The 20,515-nt window shown below is 34.7% G+C and overlaps 2 protein-coding genes across 2 annotated transcripts; both read left to right on the forward strand.

The window, feature by feature from the left end:
* The first annotated feature begins 736 nt into the window (after positions 1-736).
* On the forward strand, positions 737-7,061 carry LOC128018927 (lysosomal amino acid transporter 1 homolog). The gene is made up of 8 exons (XM_052604809.1): positions 737-1,162; positions 1,362-1,533; positions 2,205-2,334; positions 2,524-2,611; positions 3,665-3,825; positions 3,918-4,010; positions 5,055-5,240; positions 6,320-7,061. Exons 2-8 carry the CDS (start codon positions 1,364-1,366, stop codon positions 6,416-6,418), a joined length of 927 nt encoding a protein of 308 aa, XP_052460769.1. The 5' UTR covers positions 737-1,162; positions 1,362-1,363; the 3' UTR covers positions 6,419-7,061.
* Positions 7,062-7,469: 408 nt separating this feature from the next.
* Positions 7,470-18,349, forward strand: LOC128018926 (bile acid receptor). Its single transcript, XM_052604808.1, has 12 exons — positions 7,470-7,523; positions 7,983-8,842; positions 13,300-13,438; positions 15,028-15,381; positions 16,093-16,233; positions 16,363-16,505; positions 16,616-16,708; positions 16,792-16,879; positions 16,957-17,073; positions 17,271-17,360; positions 17,496-17,609; positions 17,922-18,349. The coding sequence occupies exons 3-12, from the start codon at positions 13,342-13,344 to the stop codon at positions 18,131-18,133; spliced, it is 1,449 nt and encodes a 482-aa protein (XP_052460768.1). The 5' UTR covers positions 7,470-7,523; positions 7,983-8,842; positions 13,300-13,341; the 3' UTR covers positions 18,134-18,349.
* The last annotated feature ends 2,166 nt before the right edge of the window (positions 18,350-20,515 follow it).

Here is a 20,515-nt window from a genome sequence, read left to right on the forward strand (position 1 = left end):
ATGAGCCTACCATGAGAATCATTTACTGGAGTAAAAATGATGACTTCTAGCCCCATCATCCACTGTATTTTACATTTTGGCTCCCTGTAGAGTGGTGTAATGACTTAATTGGGCTTCTGTACATGTTCTTCTCGGGAGCCTAGAGCTTCTTAGGAAACCACTGTTTGCGTCACGCCTGTACGTCATGTTTTTGCTGAATGGAGATTTGTGAAGTCAGACGTGATGATCAGCTGAGTACACGGAGCGTTTACTTTGGGTAAGGTAGGGAAAATGTATCTGATTTTCTCACCCTTTTTCATTACACACGGGCAATTATTTGAAAATATAGCTCCTTTTTAAATTTAAAATGCAGCTTGAAGCTGTTAATTTGACACCGATCTGTGAAATGAAAGATGTCGATCACATATGTATTGTAATGTAACCGCTGAATCGGTCAAAAAATTTTGATCGGTCGAAACGGTTCAGATTCGCACTGAATCAAGCGGTTATCCAGTTTCTGCGAAATGCTACAAAACAATTTTTGACACTTTATTACAGTTGTAGTTGACTGTTGTAATCAATAAAACACATAGAACAAGATCTGTATTTAGTGATTGTAGTATTGTTTAATGTAAATTCATTTTATATTTCGGTTTTAAATTTATGTTTTATGAGTTGAATCATGGTTGCTGTAATGTCTGGAGCACATACATTTACATCTTGTATTAATACAACTTCAAAAAAAGTTTGTCAATATGTGGCTTTAACGGAAGATTTTAGACCGTTTGATTGCCAGTAATCGCTCACAATCAGAATATAATAATATACCAATTTCCTTTGGCAAATTTTTGTTTACGGATATGGTATTTTCCCATAAACAAACGAATGTTAACAATATAAAACACATTTGATGATTTTAGAACATTTGATATTTCAAGGACCGTTTTTTGTTGTTTCACCGGACCTCTTAAATGAACTGTTCAAAAGATCCGATTTGTAAAGCGACCCCATCCCTAGCAAGCGAGGCTTCCGGCTGCTTCGCTGTTCGTGACGTCACGCCTCAACTATCCAACCACATCGCTCCTTGTTTTGACTTATTTGTTTTCTTCTCTAAATAACTGCGGACTAGAATCGACATACCGCTACTATATTCTACCTCAGCAGCCTAGGAGCTACACCACAGGTAACGTGCTAAACGTACCTGCTTTTATTAACTTATTTGTGATGTCCTCTGGTTCCGTGAGTGTTTAAACAACACTGCACTGACAACCAGAAGCAAATCTGTTTTCATAAGAATTCCACCTGGGCTGTTTATAGAAAGCGCTATTCAAAAGCAGTGGACTGATTTGATTCCTTCTGATTCCTCTCTGTTGTTTTTCCAGTGATGTCGGATGGAGTTGTGCTCGGCGGGGATGGGAACTTCAGCTCTCTCTGTCCGTTGGGGATTGAGTGGATCTGGTATGGACTGGGTGAATGTGCCCAGGATGGCAGAGACCTCGCCAGTGTTGTTCTCGGACTTCTGTCGATAGTTTGCTTCATGGTGTCTTCACTACCGTGAGTAGGCCAACTCTTAATGCTGCTGCACTGTGAATGGCTTAGTTTTGTCATAATGGATATAAAATTAATTAATTCACAGCAAGTATTTCGAACACTTCTAGATAAACATTCAGGAGTTTGGGATTAAAAAATAAAAATAAAAATAAAAAATAAATATATATAAATATATTACATAAATATAAATAAATATATTACAAAAGTGACAGTAAAGACAATACGTTTTTTAAATCAATTTTAAATAAATGCTGTTCTTTTGAAGTTTCTATTAATCAAATAATCCAGAAAAAAATCCACAAAAATATTAAGCAGCACAACTGATTTCAACATTGATAATCAAAATACATTTTAATAATATATTAGAATGATTTCTGAAGGATCATGTGACACTGAAGACTGGAGCAATGGCTGCTGAAAATTCAGTTTTGCCATCAGAGGAATTAATTACCTTGTAATATATATTAATATTTTAAACACTTATTTAAATTGTAATAATATTTTGTGGTTTTTACTATTTCATTTGTATTTTTGATCAAATAAATGCAGATTTGGTGAGCATTAGAGACTAATTTTAACTATTTTTTTAAATCTTACCGGCCTCCTATATATGTAAAGTGTTATATTTAGCATATTTTTGAGAAGTAATGAGCTCATACTGACTGTTACTTTAGGCAATACTACAGTTCCTGCAAGACAGGAAATATGGACAGCGCTCTGTCTATATGGTTCCTGTTATTTTGGCTGGCCGGGGACTCATGCAATCTTATTGGATCATTCTTGGCTGATCAACTTCCACTACAAGTAATTGACCATTTTTACATTCTTTATTCATCACTTTAGATGAAATATCTACTCAATGAATGAAAATGTACCATTAAAATAATTGCTTTACAAATTGAATGATCCTAGTTTTGCTATAGTTTGAACTGAGGCCTGATTTTATTATTATTTGTTATTATTTTATATTCATCACCCTCATTTCTCCTTTAGAAATACACTGCAGTGTACTACGTCCTGGCAGACCTGTTAATGCTGTCAATGTACTATTACTATAAACTAAAGAATAGGGGATCTAGGGGTGAGTTGGATATCATATTTCAGTAGTGACTTAAACATGTCATAAGATTAGGCTCTTTGGAAACATGTCTCCAGGAAATCATTTTCCTGGCAGACCTGCTTGGCACATTTGAGATATATAGTGTTTTGTTTTATTATTAGTTTAGTATTTTATATATATATATATATATATATATATGTGTGTGTGTGTGTGTGTGTGTGTGTGTGTGTGTGTGTGTGTATATATATATATATATATAATTTTTTTTTTTTTGGATGTTTTAATTTTAGTATTTTTTCTGTTATTCATTATAGTATATTATTTTAAATAGTACTAAAATAAAAAATTAAATTAAAATACAAAATTAAATACAAAATATTAATAAATCCTATAACAGTATATACATTATTTATATACTATTATAGTATTTATTCATAATTTGTATTTAATTTAATTTTGTATTTTAATTTTATAAATTTGATTTTTAATTTTATAAATTTAATTGAGTAATTTTAGTACTATTTAAAATAATATAATTGATATTTTCATTATTTTAAGTTTAGGTTTTATATTTCTACATAGCTTTAAATTATTATTAAATATAATATTAATAATAATATTATTATTATTATTATTAAAATTAGTGTTCCTGTAGCTCACGGTTGGGGGTTCGATTCCCCGGGGAACACATGATAGGTAACAATTGATAGCCTGAATGCACTGTAAGTCGCCTTTGATAAAAGCGTCTGCTAAATGCATTAATTTAATTTAATTTAAATTTAAAATTATCTTTCATTTCAGTTTTAGTTTGAATAATATAAGTACATAACTTAAGTTAGTTGCAACATTTCTTATTTTCATTTGATTTTTATATATTTTGTTACATTTATTTTAATTCCCGAAAACCATTTTTAATAGCTTTAGTAGCAGTGACAAAAGTACCAGTAATGTCACAGTGTCCCGTCACTGCCCTACATTACTGTATATTCCTCCCTGACCTCAGCTTTCACAGTGTTATAAGAACGTGCTAATGCCTGAAATGCTAATTCATGGAACTGTCTTTCTCCTCTGTAGCCAGTAACGGTGCACTGCTGAATACGGTCAGCATGTTATGTCTTCTGGGAATTACATCTTCCCTCATTAGTGTCCCTCGCTCAGCCCTAGAGGATCAGAGGCCTATGAGGTTCAAGGCTCGGGCGCTGCTGGCCGTGGAGGAGGACAGCGGATCAGTGCAGGTGAGTAGAGTTAATTTTATCACTGAGTTGCACTTCATTCATATTCATGGTTTCAGAATTGATTTGAGACGTGGTGATTTTATGTTTTTCAGCCCTTCAATACAAAGGAGATTATCGGCTTTGTCTTCGGCTCAGTATCTTCAGTACTGTATTTATGCTCCAGACTGCCACAGATGTACACTAATGTAAGTCTTACTGCATGCATGTGCTGATGAATTTCACAGATATATCAAGAACATGTAATATGTCATCCCAAAACCAAAAGAAAGACATTTTAATTATTTATTTATATATGTATTATTTAATAATTCATGAATGCATTTTTATTTTACATTACATTGTTTTTTTTCTTTTGCAATGTATGTGTTCATTATTGTATTTGCACATTTATTTCTAATATTTGCAACAGTATTTCTCATTGTTTGGACATTACATGTCACAAATGAGAGGACCAAAATCTACTCTTGATTGCAATGTCTTTAATTTGTGCTTATTAAAATTATTTTAAGACAGTAATGAGAATCAACTTTGGGAATAATTGAAATGTTTGGAAGAATGATAAATATGGATTTAGAGATGATATCTAGTTAAATGTCATTAAAATAATGTCTCTTTGCATAAAATCCTAAAGGAATTGTCTTTCCAATAGTAAAAAAAACAATTGGCTGAAAATGTACTCAACCTCAGGACATTCAGTATGTAGCTGAGATTGTTTCTTCATCAGAACAGATTTGAAGTAATTTTACATTAAATCACTTGCACACTAATGGATCCTCCGCCGGTCTTTGGTTAATTGATGGACTGGAGTTGAGTGGATTATTTTGATGTAGTTGTTTTCAACTGTTTGGAGCCATTCTGACGGCACCCATTCACACTGCAGAGTGATTTAAAAATACCACATTTCTCCAAATCTGTTCTTATGAAGAAACACTCTTGTGATTGTGAGTACTTTTTCAGCAATAATCACTATTCCTTTTAAAGCCCCTAAAAGTCTTTATTTTGTTAATGCAAAATATGGTTTCTTTTTTATTTGAATGACCCTTCTACATGTTTAATGGGAATGTTGCATCATTATTGCTTTGGAGACTGTAATCATTGCAGACATCCATAGTGTCATAGCAGTCAGACTTCTGTTATTATTCATGCATTGGCATGCTACATATGCATGTAAAATGTAATTAAAGATGTACAGATATAGCTTTTTAGTGAAGTTGAAATATTTCTTGCAGTTTCAGAGGAAGTCAACAGAGGGCGTGTCTTTTTTCCTGTTCGCTCTGGTGATTCTGGGAAACACAACATATGGCATCAGTGTGCTACTGAAGAACCCAGATCCAGGGCAGGGAGAGGCCAGCTATGTCATACACCACCTCCCCTGGCTCATCGGCAGCCTGGGAACGCTCTCACTTGACCTTATAGTATCCTTTAAAGCCACATTTTAAACACTGAGCTGTGTGTGTGAGGTCACTGATTCCCAACACTGTCCTCATGGACCTACAGATGTCAAATGTCTGGACTCATATTGTAAATGAGAATTTAGAGAAAACATGAAATTGTTGTGACAATAATTCCATACTAAAATTCGTAATGGAACTAAAACAGGCTTCCGTGTAAATGTACTATTATTTTACAGTCCTGTTCCTCATGTACATACTATGTACTTATTATAGTTATTACAATAACTAGGTACTAACCCTGAACCTACCCCTAAACCATACCCTAACCCTACCCCATGTAGTTACCTTGTATTACCAGAACTTTCTTAGATAAATACACTGCAAGTACACTATAAGTACATGTAAGTTCACGTACTCTAAAATAAAGTGCAAAAATTTATTTTAATAATGTAGCCATAAAAATATGTTCCTTAATAATAGACAAACATTTTGTCAATGAAACCATGACACACTAGGATTATTATAGTTAACAATTTTTTTTTTTTTTTTTTTTTTTTTACATTTTTAGTAATTGAAATTAAAAGAAATTAAATATACAACAACTTTTGGCCAGTTGCAAAGGATTTTTACCCCTATTTCTTTGTAGTTTAACCTGATTATAACTGAAATTGAAAAAAATTACTAAAACTTTAGAGTTAAAATGAAAACAAAATATAAAAATAAAACGAATAAAATAAAACAAATAAAAATAAAACTGGTGTCCCCAATGCAATGCTTAACTATGTTGGTGCTAAATTACATCGATTAATTGACTCGCTTTGTTTTGGAAACATGGAGTCAAAGGTCACATGACTTATGTTATGGACAATATTGCGTAAATATTTGAGTCATTCTGTTTTTGACCTTCTGGATCACATATATTGATGAAACTCTGATTGTTGCCATGGCGTCCAGCTGTGTGTTTTACATCACTGACGTCATGTGACTTCCTTTCATGTGAAGCTCATTTGTCAGAATCCCATGAGCACTGAGCATGGTCTGAATTCATGCAGAATAGTCAGAAAATATTTCAGCTTTTTTGCCTTGACATGTTTCTTTAGATATCCGTGCAGTTCATGATGTACAGCAAATCACCTCGGGATTCTGCAGATGGAGATGAAGATGAAGATGAAGAGACAGCTGTGCTTCTCCATAACTGAACAATTCCCTTCCCTGCTATGACTGGAGGAAATGCTGGAGATGTTTTTTTGAGCTTCACATTTCCACAGCCACAGCTGAGACACAAGAATCACTATTTTTGTTCCCTAATAGTATTTGCTAGATGTATATCAATAGGTTTTATACCTAGCATTGTCAGTGGTTAAAAAAAAATTTTTTTTCAGATTGTGAATAGTTAACTTTAAGTGGCTCAATATTTGGCACCAAAGGGAATTATTGAAACCCGTTTGTACTGTACCTCAGAAATCATTTTATTTAGTTTTTACAACTCATACATTCGTGTTCATACAACTATCATTTTTCTTTTATACAGTTGAATGAAAGCTGTCTTCAGCAAGATCTTGACTAAGAAAGAACTGTGAACATGTTCTGCCTTCAGTCTGTGTGCTATAATGATCTTAATAAGCTGTTTTTGTGCAATCTTTTTGGTATTGTAAAGATGTTATTAGTTTTTATATTGTGGCCTTTGAGTTGATTTAGCATTGCACCTGTCAGTCAGTTCGTACCTTCATTGAAGGTCATATTTTAAGTCTTTTTTTCTTTCTTTCATTCTGTCTTTCTTTCTTTTTTGTCCTGTATTAAAGCACAACACTCACTAAAGAGTTTTGTTTTTCTGAGGCCAAACATGCTTGAACTGTTTCTTTTTTTGGTGTGGACAATCAATTTGTTTACATCCCCTTCATATTCATCTTTTCAAGCAAATCATCAACATGAAATTGCTTTTGCCAGTCATTTTGTAATTCATGAATGAAAAGAAAAATAATGATGGAACATTTTTATCTATCAGAAATTGGAAGAGGTAAAATTGAGAATCCGCAGATTGCCAGTTCCAACATTTGAGGAAGCTTTCTGACTTGGAGGCAGACGGCCAAGCTCATCTGCTGGAGCATCTTCACGTATCTCAATCCTGATGCTTGTTTCAAATCTATTACTCGCTATTGTAGGGTAAATTTAGATTTTATATTAATGCAACAATTCTCTTTCCAAAAGTTTAAAGCTATGACAAATTCTCATTTTTACTTTTGCTCTCAGCACAGGAGCTTTCAATGGTGTGTGTTCTAAATGTAGGCTCTGTTCCAAAACCAGGTGCGTTGCCTTTGCTGCCTACTCCACATACAGTATGCACATGAAATGGATCTCCATCAGTATTATTTAAAAACTTAAGTGTTTGTCATTTTTATCATTAATATATGTATTATTGTTTTATAGGTTCAGTAATTTTAGTACTTCAACTATTTTATTTCGGTTATTTTTTAATTTTTTTTTAAGTTTACACTTTCTAATATTTAGATTTGAGCCTCTAGTTACTAAAAACATTTGAATAATTTTTGTTGAAAAATAAACAAATGTATAAAACTTGTCTGCCAACTAAAATATATGTGCAATGCTTTATTTTTCTTTTATAGCTGTGTAATTGTGCTATCTACCTTTCTGAACAAACTTTGCATCACTTTTGTGCTGCAGCTACCTTATATGTGGTCAGCTCACTATGTTCCAAAAACAGCGCCTTTTTGAATCTCTTGGATAATTTTTTTTTCATTTCAGGAAGAACCTCGTCTCCCTGTTCTACTCCGTGGTTCATATCAGCAGCCCTGATGTTCCTGGAAAAACACATCTATGTTGTTTTTCCTCATTATAATAGTTGCTGCCATTAGCATCCTGTTAGTTGAGAGCATTAGGGCAGGATCTGCAACCCTCAGAATGTCCCCTTTGCCCCCAGTGAAGAACATGAAGGGCCCACCCATGGAGCAGAAGGAGTTGGGGTCTCTGTGTGTGAGAGAGCGAGAGAGACAGATAAGGGGGTCTTGAGTTGCGTGCCTCCAGCTGAATGTGTAGTGACACGTAGGAGTGTGTTGGGGTGGTTGTGAAAGCCTGGCTGAGCAAGTACGTTCTCTGAGGAGCGGCAGGAAGAATGGAGAGATAGCGTGTGCTCATCCATCAGTTAGATGAACTAGGGCTGTTTATAAACACTGGGCTGCTGGGAATGTTCTAATGAGCCCACTCATTCACATAGTGTGCATCCAGAAATCAGTCATTATTTTACTTAAACAACTCCTCATTCCCATCACGGCCCTCTCTGATCGGGTTCAACAGGTCCAAACCATTTAATATATATTCAGAACTTTTTCTGCCAACAGTGAAGTTAGTGTTAAAAGCTGAACGGGACCATGTTAAAGTGTCTTTTTTGATGGATTATCGACTTTCCGTTCCCCTGTGTTTAAACTCGCACACGTACTGGTATGTGTTTGAAAGGTTTGTGTTGGAGGGAAGCGCTGTTTGTTTTGCGCATGTGTGTTCCAGTGTGTGTTTGGCAAGTGTTGGACGTCAGGGGCTGAACTGCTGTCAACTTCACAAATGCAAGAGGCATATCAAGCTGAGATCCAGCACACGCAACATCAGAGCTGGTGAGTACACAATCTGTATTCTCTACAAACTGTCAGCACTACCAGCGTTTTTGTAAATTCTTACAATATCACGTTTTTCTAATTCTTGCATATGAATTTGAAATAAGTGATTTTCTTTTTACCTTTTATAATGGATGATTTAGAATGCATTGTAAAGAAAAAGCAGCCAGTGAGAGTCATATGATACATGTCTGTCTGCTTGTTTAAAAAGCATCCCAGGATGCAACTCATGAATTTGGTTCCTTAGATAAGAAAGAAATAATAATAATAAAAAAAACTATATATATATATATATATATATATATATAGTTTTTAATTATTATTACTTTTTGTTAATGCACCACCATTACAATACTTGGGGTTGGTAAGATTTTATAAGATGTCTTATGCTAATCAATGCTGTATTTATCTGGTCAAAAATAGTGTTTTTTCTATTTTAATCTATTTTAAAATGTAATTTATTCCTGTGATACAAAGCTGAATTTTCAGTATCATTACTCCAGTCTTCAGTATCACATGATCCTTCAGATTTCATTCTAATATGAGGATTTGCTGCTTAAGAAACATTTATTATTATTATCATCAATGTTGAAAACAATTGTACTGTTTTATATTTTTATGGAATTGGTGAAACATTTTTTAATGCATGTTTTCTCATCTCAACCCTAACCCTGATCTTGAATAATCATTAATGAAATTCAAAAGAACAGCATTTCTTTGAAATAGAAATCTGTTGCAACATTAATTAATGTCTTTACTGTCACATTTGATTGATTAAATGCAATAAATAAATAAACCTGCTGAATATAACAATTAATTTATTTTAGTAAAAATTGCATTAGAATTTATAGATTTATAACACTTGTGCTTAAAATATCTCTATAAGCATCATAAATGTATTGATGTGTTGTGAATCAGTTTAAACCTTCCCAAGTTCCTTTGCTAAGTATATTTGGTATATTCTAAAGTCTCCTTCAAACTCACACAACAATCATCATCTTCAGTTTTGGCTTTGGTGGGTCAGTGTGAACATGACAGTTCTGTTTCCCAATATTCCAAATTTAACAGACAACTAAAGAATGTTTGAAATGTTGGCGTTTATCAAGCAGCCATTTAGACATTCAGTTGCATGTTTATTCTGTCTGTGAGCTGCTACACAGAAGTCAACATCACAGACAGAAATCAATGATAAGTTGCCATTTAATCAATATGCACTTTGTTTAGAATTTTTCAACAGCCTTACGTCAGTCTGTCATGATGAACCACTGTTGATAAGCATACATTCAAAACATTACAAGCACATCTGGACTTTAATCCAACACCCTGTTTGTGCTACTGCTAACTTAAAATATTGCCTATGTAGTCAGCTCACTAGGTTCCAAAACAGCGCCTTTTTGAATCTCTTGGACATATTTTATACATAAATATAAAAGTCTAATCTAAGAATCCTGTTTCCTTCTTAAAACTCTAAACACGGCCTGGCTACAAGCAGCTAGCTAACATCAAATAAGATAATACATGAAGAAATGAAGGCACATGTTGAAAATAGCAGAATGCTTCTCATGCAAAATTTTCACTCTTAAAAAGAAAGGTTCTTCATTGGCATATGGTTCCATGACGAACTTTTGACGTCCATTGGACCTTTCTTTTTCAACAAGAGGTTATTTGGTGGAAAAATGCTCTTCACACTAAGAACAAAATGGTTCTTTAAGAAAGGTTCTCAGAAATGGTTCTTCTATGGGGTTATTGAGAAAAAAACTTTTTGGAGCCTTTATTTTTAAGAATGAGAAGAACCACTGTTATGATATGCTGAAGGCATGTTTATTTATATAGTTGCTATTTAAGTTCTTGTGAAAACTGTGAAAAATTAATGAGTGTTCAAACTCTAACCCCATTTGGAACGAACCGTCCATGGAGTTCAAAGAAGGTCTTTTTGTTAATCGTGCAGATTTTTTTTGACAAAAGAACCCACAGTCATTGTGATGGATGGCATGGGAGCGATAGCAAAAATGTTACTCCCTTGGGTCTCAGAGGCACTAATCATATCTATATTTTGACATTGTGAAACTGAGTTCAGCCTCTTTGAGATGCTACCACAATAACGCCATCGAGGATGTTCCATGTCAGTGCAAAGAGCAGGATATGACAGGGCACGTGTGAGCGTCCGTGTCATAACTCGAGGAGATTTCAGGAAAGCCTGCCCCCTTCATGGGGTCTAAAGTATACCGGGTGGGAAGGTTAGATTCTTGCAGTCCTCGATCTTTTCAATGTCAAAGATTAACTGCATGACAAACAGAGCCGTGGCAAACACAGCGTGTATAAACACTCCCTAAAGCCCCAGAGATGAGCTGGATGTCACTGTCATTCCTCTTGGGAAACAGAGAGCGACCCATATTGCCACACAGAACACAAAGTTGGACTGAACGAGAACGGGAGGAATTATAGTTCAGAGGATATATCAATAATGTTTTGTTTTTTTTTCATCCATGTTTAAAAGAATTTGAGATGCTGGTAACTGTAGTATTGAGCACTACAGAATTTCTGAGAACTGAGTCACGCAGGTGAACTTTGAACCAAATTGATCAAATGTGACAGTAGGCTTTAGCAATGTGACAAAATATTTATATTACAAATAGTTATTTATATCGAACTTTCTACTCCTCAAAGAATACTGAATTTTTTTTATTTTTATGGTTTCAACATTGATAATAAAAAGAAATGTAATCAGCGTAATATGATTTCTGAAAATTTAGATGTGCCATCACAAGAATAAATTACATTTTATAATATTTTCCACTAAAATGGCTATTTTAAATTGTAATGACATTTAATAATATTACTGTTTTCAGTGTATTTTTGGTCAAATAAACGCAGCCTTGGTGAGCATAACAGATTTTTCCAAAAACACACCAAAAAAACCCTTGCCGATTTGTTACATACAAAAATATTTGCAGTGTATCACATACATGTAAATAAAAATTGTGCTGAATAAGATAACAATTTCGCATTTTAACAGATGCTTAGTATTTTGTTACAACATTCTCATGCTGTAAGCAAATATCAGCATAGTTGTGAACAATGAGTCATTTCACACAAATTCCAGGACACCAGTACGCGTATAAAGCAAAGTTTCTCTTTCACTTCTCTACCGTTCAAGTGAACAAACAGTAAACCCTCCAATGTAAATGAAACTGAAAATGTTTCTCAGTTCATACAGCAGCCCATACTACATACCCCTTTAGAACATGTCGTTATACTCATTATATTCTGAGTGATTTTGCAGAGTAGGATGTGTTCCTAAATCAACATCCTTGTTTTTGTTTGGAATATTGTTCCAGGACTAATTCAGTTTATAGGGGTTATGTTTTAAGAAAAGTCTCTAAATATGGCCCAGTGTAACCGCTAAAAATGTGATTAGTCCTGGAACAATATTTCAGTCAAACATCCTACTTGGCAAAAGAAAATGGTTTGTTGTGTGAACTGACCACAGCAAAAATCAGTTCTCTTTATGTTAAAGAGCTAATTATATATATTCACATTGTACTGGAGACGTGAAGGAGAAAGTTTTGTTTTACACCATTGATAGAACATATCAGTGCTCTGGTATTTGTGTGCAGTAACTCATTGTTCACAGCAAAGCTGACATTTGTTTGCAGCATAAGCATGTTCAGGTACAATACAATGCATTGTGTGATGTTTTAGGTTTAAAGAAAACTTCAGTAAAATTAATAGATAATGTCCAGACTGGAAACAGGTAGTATATTTTTACATTTTTTTTCTTACAGTGTAGGGATCAAGACAGGGATAGGTTTATGATTTTTTTTTTCTTTTTTCTTTTTTCTAAGTGATGGTTGATTTTTAGTGCTGAAGTTAAGAATAAGGCAATTTTCACGTTGCTTTGGAACTTGATGCTTTGCACCAGTTTCCAAGCCACAAAATTGCTCCCTGTGGATGTCATTCAGTAAACAACCAAAACGGTTTATAATATAGATATATACACACACCGGATCCACTATGGTAGCCACTCTCTTTAAAGTGTATTGCAGGTCTTTAGAGCTACTGGAAGAAAAAAGTGTGAGTTTAGGTACGTTCACTCAGCTGCTATTGAATGCTGGTAGTCAGCTACAGGCCAGACCTGTTGAGGGTGTTTGGGACAGGCTGCTCTTTGTGAGGCATTTTCTGTGAAACTCATGCCAGAACAGCTGTTCGGACACACAGGCCTCATCTCTCGTCTTATTCTCACAGTCGATGATCTTCAGATCCTCTCAAGAGCCCCAGAGGAGGCCAGACGGAGATCTTCACAGTATTCATCGGATTCTGTCATAACCTTTTCATGACAGTGACGACTAAAATAGCTCGTCTTTCTCTAGGGTTGGAAGGCTTGCTGAAGACATATTTGAAGGCATTGGATTATGATCCTCAGACAGGGTGAATGAAAGTTTTTGTGCTCTTTATAGATTCAGACATTCTCAGTGAAGAGCAAGAATCCAACTGATCAGATGAGAGAGGGGACAGATCCTGAGTTGAGCATGTCAATCGGTGGCTATCTCTCCACATCAGACACATTTGACATCACAGAGACGCCACAGTACTATGGTAAGATTACACTTTACTATATATAAATCAATTCATCATAGAATTACAATATTGTTAAAGTGATAGTTCACCCAAAAATAAAAATTTCTGTCATCATTTTCTCACACTTATTTCATTCAGACCCTGAACAACTAACTTAATTAAAAAAAATAATAATATATATATATATATATATATATATTTATTTATATATATATATATATATATATATATATATATATATATATATATATATATATATATATATATATATATATTTATTTATTTATATTTATATATATTTATTTATTTATTTATTTTTAAATGTGTATTTTGGACCAATATTGTTTTCGACCCCACTGACTTTCACTGAATCAGTGTTGTTATTGTTAACTACAAAACTATTAAAAACCATTTTTGTTAATTGAAGTTATTATTAAATTATTGCTAAAATAGAAATTTGCTACAAAAAAAAAAAAAAACTAATAAAACTGACAAAAAAATCACTAAAACCAAAATAAAAACCGGAAAAAATAATAAATCACTGATTATAATAATAGTATATTCTAATAAAATTAAGTATAGTATAATAATATTTTTGTGGCACTATAACTGCATTAATAAATAAATATATTTACCTTAGAGCACTTTGTCTCTGTAGCTAAATAAACTACATGAATAAAATGATCACTTTACTGGATTTCTTCTTTGACGCCATGTTGAAGTATGGTCATGTGACCGATCATATATTATGCACAGTGGTTTGTCTCCTTTGTCCTCTAGTTCATTACTTTAATATCTGAATGTCCAAATATTATTTCCCAGATGTTGTCTTGTGACACAATTACTGTCTGAATAGTGCTTTTTCAGTTTCAGTTTCGTTTTGTCATTTAACTTCGTCTTAGAAGGTTGCTCAATGATAGTATATTTGCAGCTGTTTACCAGCATTAATGTTTATGAAAAACTCCAGTGGTTTACAAACAGATACTTTCACTGGAAAGTTATTCTCTAGCTGTAACAGGACATAAAACACTGTGAAAAAGACAGGACTGAAGGCCAGTAAAGAGACCACCACACTGCAAAAGGATATTTATGGCAGAAAAACAGAGATGGATTTGCTGAAATTTGTTGGATTTCAGCGATCAGTTTTACTCAAATATAATTTTTCTCATGTGAAATATTATATTATTTTGCTCGTTGTCACTACTAGTTCTCAAGTGTCTGTAACGGCGTTAAAAAAAAAAGCTACTCAGGCAGATGTGCTTCAGAAATGTTGCCAGTTGTGACACATGTTCCCTCTAAAATCCATCTTTACAACCTTCCCGCCGACAGAGAAAACATCAGGATGGCTCCGTTCTGTACGGGTATAAAAACCTCATAGGCTTCAAAGTAAATAACAACCATAAACAAAACTGTAACCTCTTCAGCTGCATCCTGTTTCCAGAGACAGAAAAGATTCAAAAGTTCTTACTCTGGGATTATTCTTTTCTTTTTATTACGTCCCAAAGGTCTCATAAAAGTCGTTAGGTAATTTGAGAATCATGTGAGAAAGGAACATATTTCTTGTAAATAATTTAATTAATCAAGATGTTCTTCAATCCCTGCTGCAGATGTTCTTGTGGATCCACTGAGCTGCTCTTATCAGGAACCAGATCTACAAAGCCCTCTCTATAACCACCAGCCGTTCGGCCATGTCAATGTGCAGTTTTCATTGTATGGAGCGCCAAACGCTCAACCGTGCAACCCACAGTACCCCTACAGCCATCAGTGCTCGGAGTTCACCTGTGAACCAGACATGGAGGTCCAAAGCCCAACAAGAGGCAGCATTGTCGGTCTTCCAGTGCCAAAAAGGACCAGGATGGGCCATGGAGCTCGAGTGAAGGGCCAGGATGAGCTGTGTGTGGTGTGTGGAGATAAAGCCTCGGGATATCACTACAATGCCCTCACCTGTGAGGGATGCAAAGGTTGGACGAGCACAATAGTACAGAATTTTAAGACAACATTAATCCATGAGGCACTTCTTGAATTTACAGTATCAACTAATGTCTAAAATCAGTACTTATAAGACTCCATGTAACGAGCACCGGTTTCTTTCCTGTGTTCCTTTGAAAACAGGAAGTGGGGTGGGATATATCTAAGAGCTTGTCTCATTTTTTAAACAGCCAAAAGACTGAATTGTAAGAATATACAATACCATTCAAAGGTTTGGTCGCAGTAATAGTTTTTTTTTTTTTTTTTTTTCAGAAAATACATTAACTCAGCGAAGATGCATTAAATTGATCAAAAGTGATCATAAATACATTTATAATGTTACTAGAGATTTCTATTTCAAATAAATGTTTCAACTTTTTATTAATCAAAAAATCCTGGAAAAACAAAAGAGTTTTCACAGAAATATTAAGCAGCAAAAGTATTTTCAACATTGATAATATTTCCTGAGCAGCAAATCAGCATATTAGAATGATTTTTAAAACATCACGTGACACTGAAGACTGGAGTAATGATGCTGACAATTCAGTTTTTCCATTACAGGAATAGATAACTTTTTTTATGGTAATATTTCACATCATTACTGATTTTTCAGCATTTTTGATCAAATAAATGCATCACTGTTGAGCAGAAGAGACTTACCGACCCCAAACTTTTTAAACAGTAGAGTATCTCTCTTGGCTTAGGTTTCTTCAGACGCAGCGTGACTAAAAAGGCAGTGTACCGCTGCAAGAGTGGTGGAAGCTGTGAGATGGACATGTACATGCGGAGAAAGTGTCAGGACTGCAGACTGCGCAAATGCAGAGCCGTCGGGATGCTGGCAGAGTGTGAGATTGACGTAAAAACTTCTAGACTGATCTGAGGCTTCATTTTCTGTCATTTCTTGGGAAACTGATAACATCAGATGCTACTTCACCCAACAACACCTAGAATCTAATATTGTTTTTTTTGGTCAGGTCTGCTTACAGAGGTGCAATGCCAGTCGAAGAGACTGAGGAAGGGCACCAATCACAGAGGACACAACGGATCAACAGGAAAAGCTGAAGATGACTACACTGAAAGCAGAAGTGTCTCATCCACCAGCAGATTCACCACACGGGTAAAACGCTCTCAGATTATTTAGACTTTCCAAGCATGGAATTTGAGTTTTAGTTAGATTTGAAGCCAGTTATATTTGAAAAATTCCTAAGTTTCTTGTCTTGTTTGCAGGTATCTGGTTTCTCCAGAGAGCAGAGATGCATTCTGAATAGAATTGTTGAGGCTTATCGTAGGTACATAATTCAAGACAACACGCACTGCCGGGTATGTCTTTTTCCATTAAAAATGAAGACAGACATACTGCCCATAATACATAAGAAGAAGACATCATTCTTTTCTATCCCCAGGTGCCTCTGTGGTCTAGTTCGACAACCAGTTTAGATCTGACTCCTCCTCAGACGGAGAAGCTCTTGCAATTTTTAAGTTTTGTACCTGGTCAGTAACATCCGGCTTCTCTTAGATCACACCACATACCTCTACATACAGCTAATTTGTGGTCATGTTTTATTTAGGGTTTGAGCTTTTGGATAGTTCTGACCAGAACACTCTTCTGTCCAGCTCTTCAGTTGAAGTCATGTTCCTACTCTTAGCTCAGCAGTTCTCTGAGAACCCCACTACTGTCTGCACTGGTAATCACATACACTATTATATAATACATCTTTTATGAATAATTAAAATATTGGTGTCTGGGACATTGTGAGTTTTAAACAGCTTAGCTTATTTGTGTTCTATAAATAAATTGTGCCCATAAAGCATTGTTAAAATTGAACAAAACTCAACACATTATAGATCAATAATGACTCACTGCTGTGTTTTCTACCACCAGCTTTATACTCCGCAAATATGAATAACTCAAACCCTGATTGGTTGAAAACTTTAGAGTCCAAGACTGAGAACAGGACATTGACACACTCAGGTGATCTATAATGAACAGTGATAATCATAGCAGGAAAGTCTCACATTACATGCAGTGATTAATCCAAGTGATGTCTCATTATTTTGTCTGAATCTTTTTGTCTCTACTAATATTGTGATTTTTATTTTTGTTAAGGGTTGAATGAGGAGTTCTTGAGGTCTGTGGTAAATTTCCTCCACAGCATGGTGACTATTGCAGTAAGCGAGGCTGAATATGCACTTCTAACAGCGACTGCAGTGCTATGTTCAGGTCTGTGGATTATGATTAACACAACTGTGACTCATTTCTATGGGAACTTCCACTATATTCAAGTCAGACAGCAAATGTCAAAGGTTTAGCTTACAAAAAATTTTTGGATCCCCGAAGAACCTTTCAGAACTATTTTTTTCTTTGTGTGAAGAACATTTTTCGACAATAAACAACCTTTTTTCTTTTGCAATTAAGTGATTCCATGGATGTTAAAGGTTCTTCATGGAACCGTAGATGCTAATAAAAACCTTTATTATTTATATGTATAGAACCGCTTTAAATGACCTCTACTTTTTCCCTGTTGTGAAGCAGACAGGCCGTCCCTGCGTGCAGTGGGCTGTGTTGAGAACTTACAGGAGTTTGTTTTGGAGCTCTTGTCCCGAGCTTGCTGCTGCTGTAGTCAGGGGACGGCACAAGACCCGCGACGCTTCGCCAGGCTCCTGGGACGGCTGACAGAGCTGAGAACACTTCGACACAACCACCTCACCCTCCTCCCACAGCAGCCCTGGGACATGCAGTCTTGAGACAGCCTTTAGGGAGAGAGAGATTTATGAAATATGATCTCTGTTGCAATACACTTTTTTAAAATTTTTGCTCAGAAAAATATCCCAGGTCAGTGTACTTTTGGTTACCCATGTGCAAAGGTAGTTTAGTTTAATAAAAAATTAAAACAAAATGTAAGCTTCATGATGTAATGATTTCATATATGCATTAAATAAAAATGTTTATTTTTTGTTTTATTGACTACTTTTCATTCATGTTGTAATAAATTTGAATTTATACATTTTCAGAGCCACATTAATAATAAATATGTAATATTTTAAAGATATAGTATATATATATATATATATATATATATATATATATATATATATATTATTTTTTTTATAGTGCTGCAAATTCATAACCTTTTGGCAAAAGTTGTCATTTTGAATTAAAAATTTAATTAAAGTGATTTGTTCAGAGTATGGTCGTAAGCATCCAAACATTTACAAAGTATTAATTTGTCAACAGAAGACCACCTAATAGTTCCAGCCTTTAATGATATATTAATTTTATAGCGTGCTTTGGGTTATGAATCAATGTAGTATTTGACTAAAATAAACTATTGCCTCACAATCATATAACGAAGTGGTAGGATTCTCATTGCCCGCTTAAAAAAAAAAATAGGTGCATGACTTAATTTTAAGGCTGGAAATGACTCTTGGTTTAAATTTTACTTTCTCTCCATACCATTAAGAAGATCCCTTTAAAATATTCATTTATAATAGCAATGTCTGTCTGATGTTTTGCCTTTAGGTTTTAATTTCCCTGTGACCACAAATGAAACTGTGATAAAGTGGATGTATCAATATATGAATGTTTAACTTTTCAAATTGCAAACTGAAATCTGGCATTGAATGTTACAGAGATGCACAGTAACACTTTATCTTTTGCTTAGATTTAATCATCTTCCAGCCATTTAAAAGGAATATCAAACACTTTGGAACAATCTAAAAAATAAAATGCATTAACCTCACAAAGTTGAGGTCTATATGTTTAGTAAAAATACGTAAAAACTGAGCTTTTTTTTTAAGGTATCGAATACTACACCCATTATTGATCAACTATATTAAACCCTTTATTGCCTTATGGTTATTTATTTCTTAATCATGGCTCTTCCAGCATCAACACTGACTCACTGCTGCCCCCTATAAGTACTCAAGTGTACACTACACAAAGGAAAGAAAAAAAATCTGTATTTCAGCAAAACATGAGCAATATACCAAAAATAATATTACTATACAATATATTTTGATTAACGTTACTTCACTAAAGCTGCGGTAGGGAACTTTTGATGCTCTAGCGGTTAATAAACAGAACTGCTTGCGTCTTGCGGAAGAACATTGTAGCCGGAACTACTTCTCTCTGTTTATGTCTATGAAGAATCACAAAGGTACTGGGTTACTCCGCCGCGGTACCCCCGAAGCAATCTAAAATAGTCCGAATATAAACACTTATTATAGGTGCACCCTAGTGATTCAGGACAAGCTAAAAACACGGTTTGGAGTACTCGCTTATTATATACATTTTTTTCTACATTTTGAACACAAACAAAGTTACGGACCGCAGCTCTGATTGGTAGATTTCTTACCGGGAGCGGTCAGTAACTGCAAATGGCAATAGGACCACTGGGAGGAGCCAGAGGAGCTTGATTTTTTTCACATATTATCTTTCTCATATTCTACTGTCAGGACATAATGACAGATTTAACAAATATGTAAAAAATATATATTTACAAAAGTTACCTACTGCAGCTTAATGGTCAACTCTTCAAGTGTTATTTAATGAAGCATTTACCTCACGTGACCCCTTACAAAATACACACGCTTGACATATTTTGCAAACAATTAACGTTACACATTTATCACCTCAAGTGTCTTGAAAAAAATAAAACGTGTCCCAATACTATTGTGAAATAGGAGCATAAAACAATTTCTCACCTTTTATTACCTTTCACCGGAGCCGTTGGAAACCATTCAGCCTGTGGAAAAAAAACCGCCCTCCTAAAACACGTCAACCAATCAGATCTCAACAAATCCAAGAAGTCCTCCCGAACGTTTAAGATGATTGACAGAGAGAGCGTTTCTCATTGGGGACTTATATAATCGGGCTAAACAGGGCGGGAGCTCTCCTGAGTGACTGTTGGTTTTAATCGGTTTATCAGAATAAACAACTTTTTAGTTGTGATGCTATAGGGAGAGTAGCTTTATGATGTATTCCAATAAATAAAGATATACACTCACCTAAAGGATTATTAGAAACACCTGTTCAATTTCTCATAAATGCTATTATCTAATCAACCAATCACATGGCAGTTGCTTCAATGCATTAAGGGGTGTGGTCCTGGTCAAGACAATCTCCTG

Source organism: Carassius gibelio, chromosome A8, assembly GCF_023724105.1.
Source record: "Carassius gibelio isolate Cgi1373 ecotype wild population from Czech Republic chromosome A8, carGib1.2-hapl.c, whole genome shotgun sequence".
NCBI classification, from domain to species: domain Eukaryota; kingdom Metazoa; phylum Chordata; class Actinopteri; order Cypriniformes; family Cyprinidae; genus Carassius; species Carassius gibelio.

What these genes read in the sequence shown, in the direction of transcription:
- LOC128018927 (XM_052604809.1), top strand. Translation starts at nt 1,364, where the DNA reads ATGTCGGATGGAGTTGTGCTCGGCGGGGATGGGAACTTCAGCTCTCTC. An exon ending in CTGATCAACTTCCACTACAA is followed by an intron (nt 2,335 to 2,523) that starts GTAATTGACCAT and finishes TTTCTCCTTTAG; the next exon opens with AAATACACTGCAGTGTACTA. An exon ending in AGGACAGCGGATCAGTGCAG is followed by an intron (nt 3,826 to 3,917) that starts GTGAGTAGAGTT and finishes TATGTTTTTCAG; the next exon opens with CCCTTCAATACAAAGGAGAT.
- LOC128018926 (XM_052604808.1), top strand. Translation starts at nt 13,342, where the DNA reads ATGAGAGAGGGGACAGATCCTGAGTTGAGCATGTCAATCGGTGGCTAT. An exon ending in CCAGCAGATTCACCACACGG is followed by an intron (nt 16,506 to 16,615) that starts GTAAAACGCTCT and finishes TCTTGTTTGCAG; the next exon opens with GTATCTGGTTTCTCCAGAGA. An exon ending in ATTTTTAAGTTTTGTACCTG is followed by an intron (nt 16,880 to 16,956) that starts GTCAGTAACATC and finishes TGTTTTATTTAG; the next exon opens with GGTTTGAGCTTTTGGATAGT.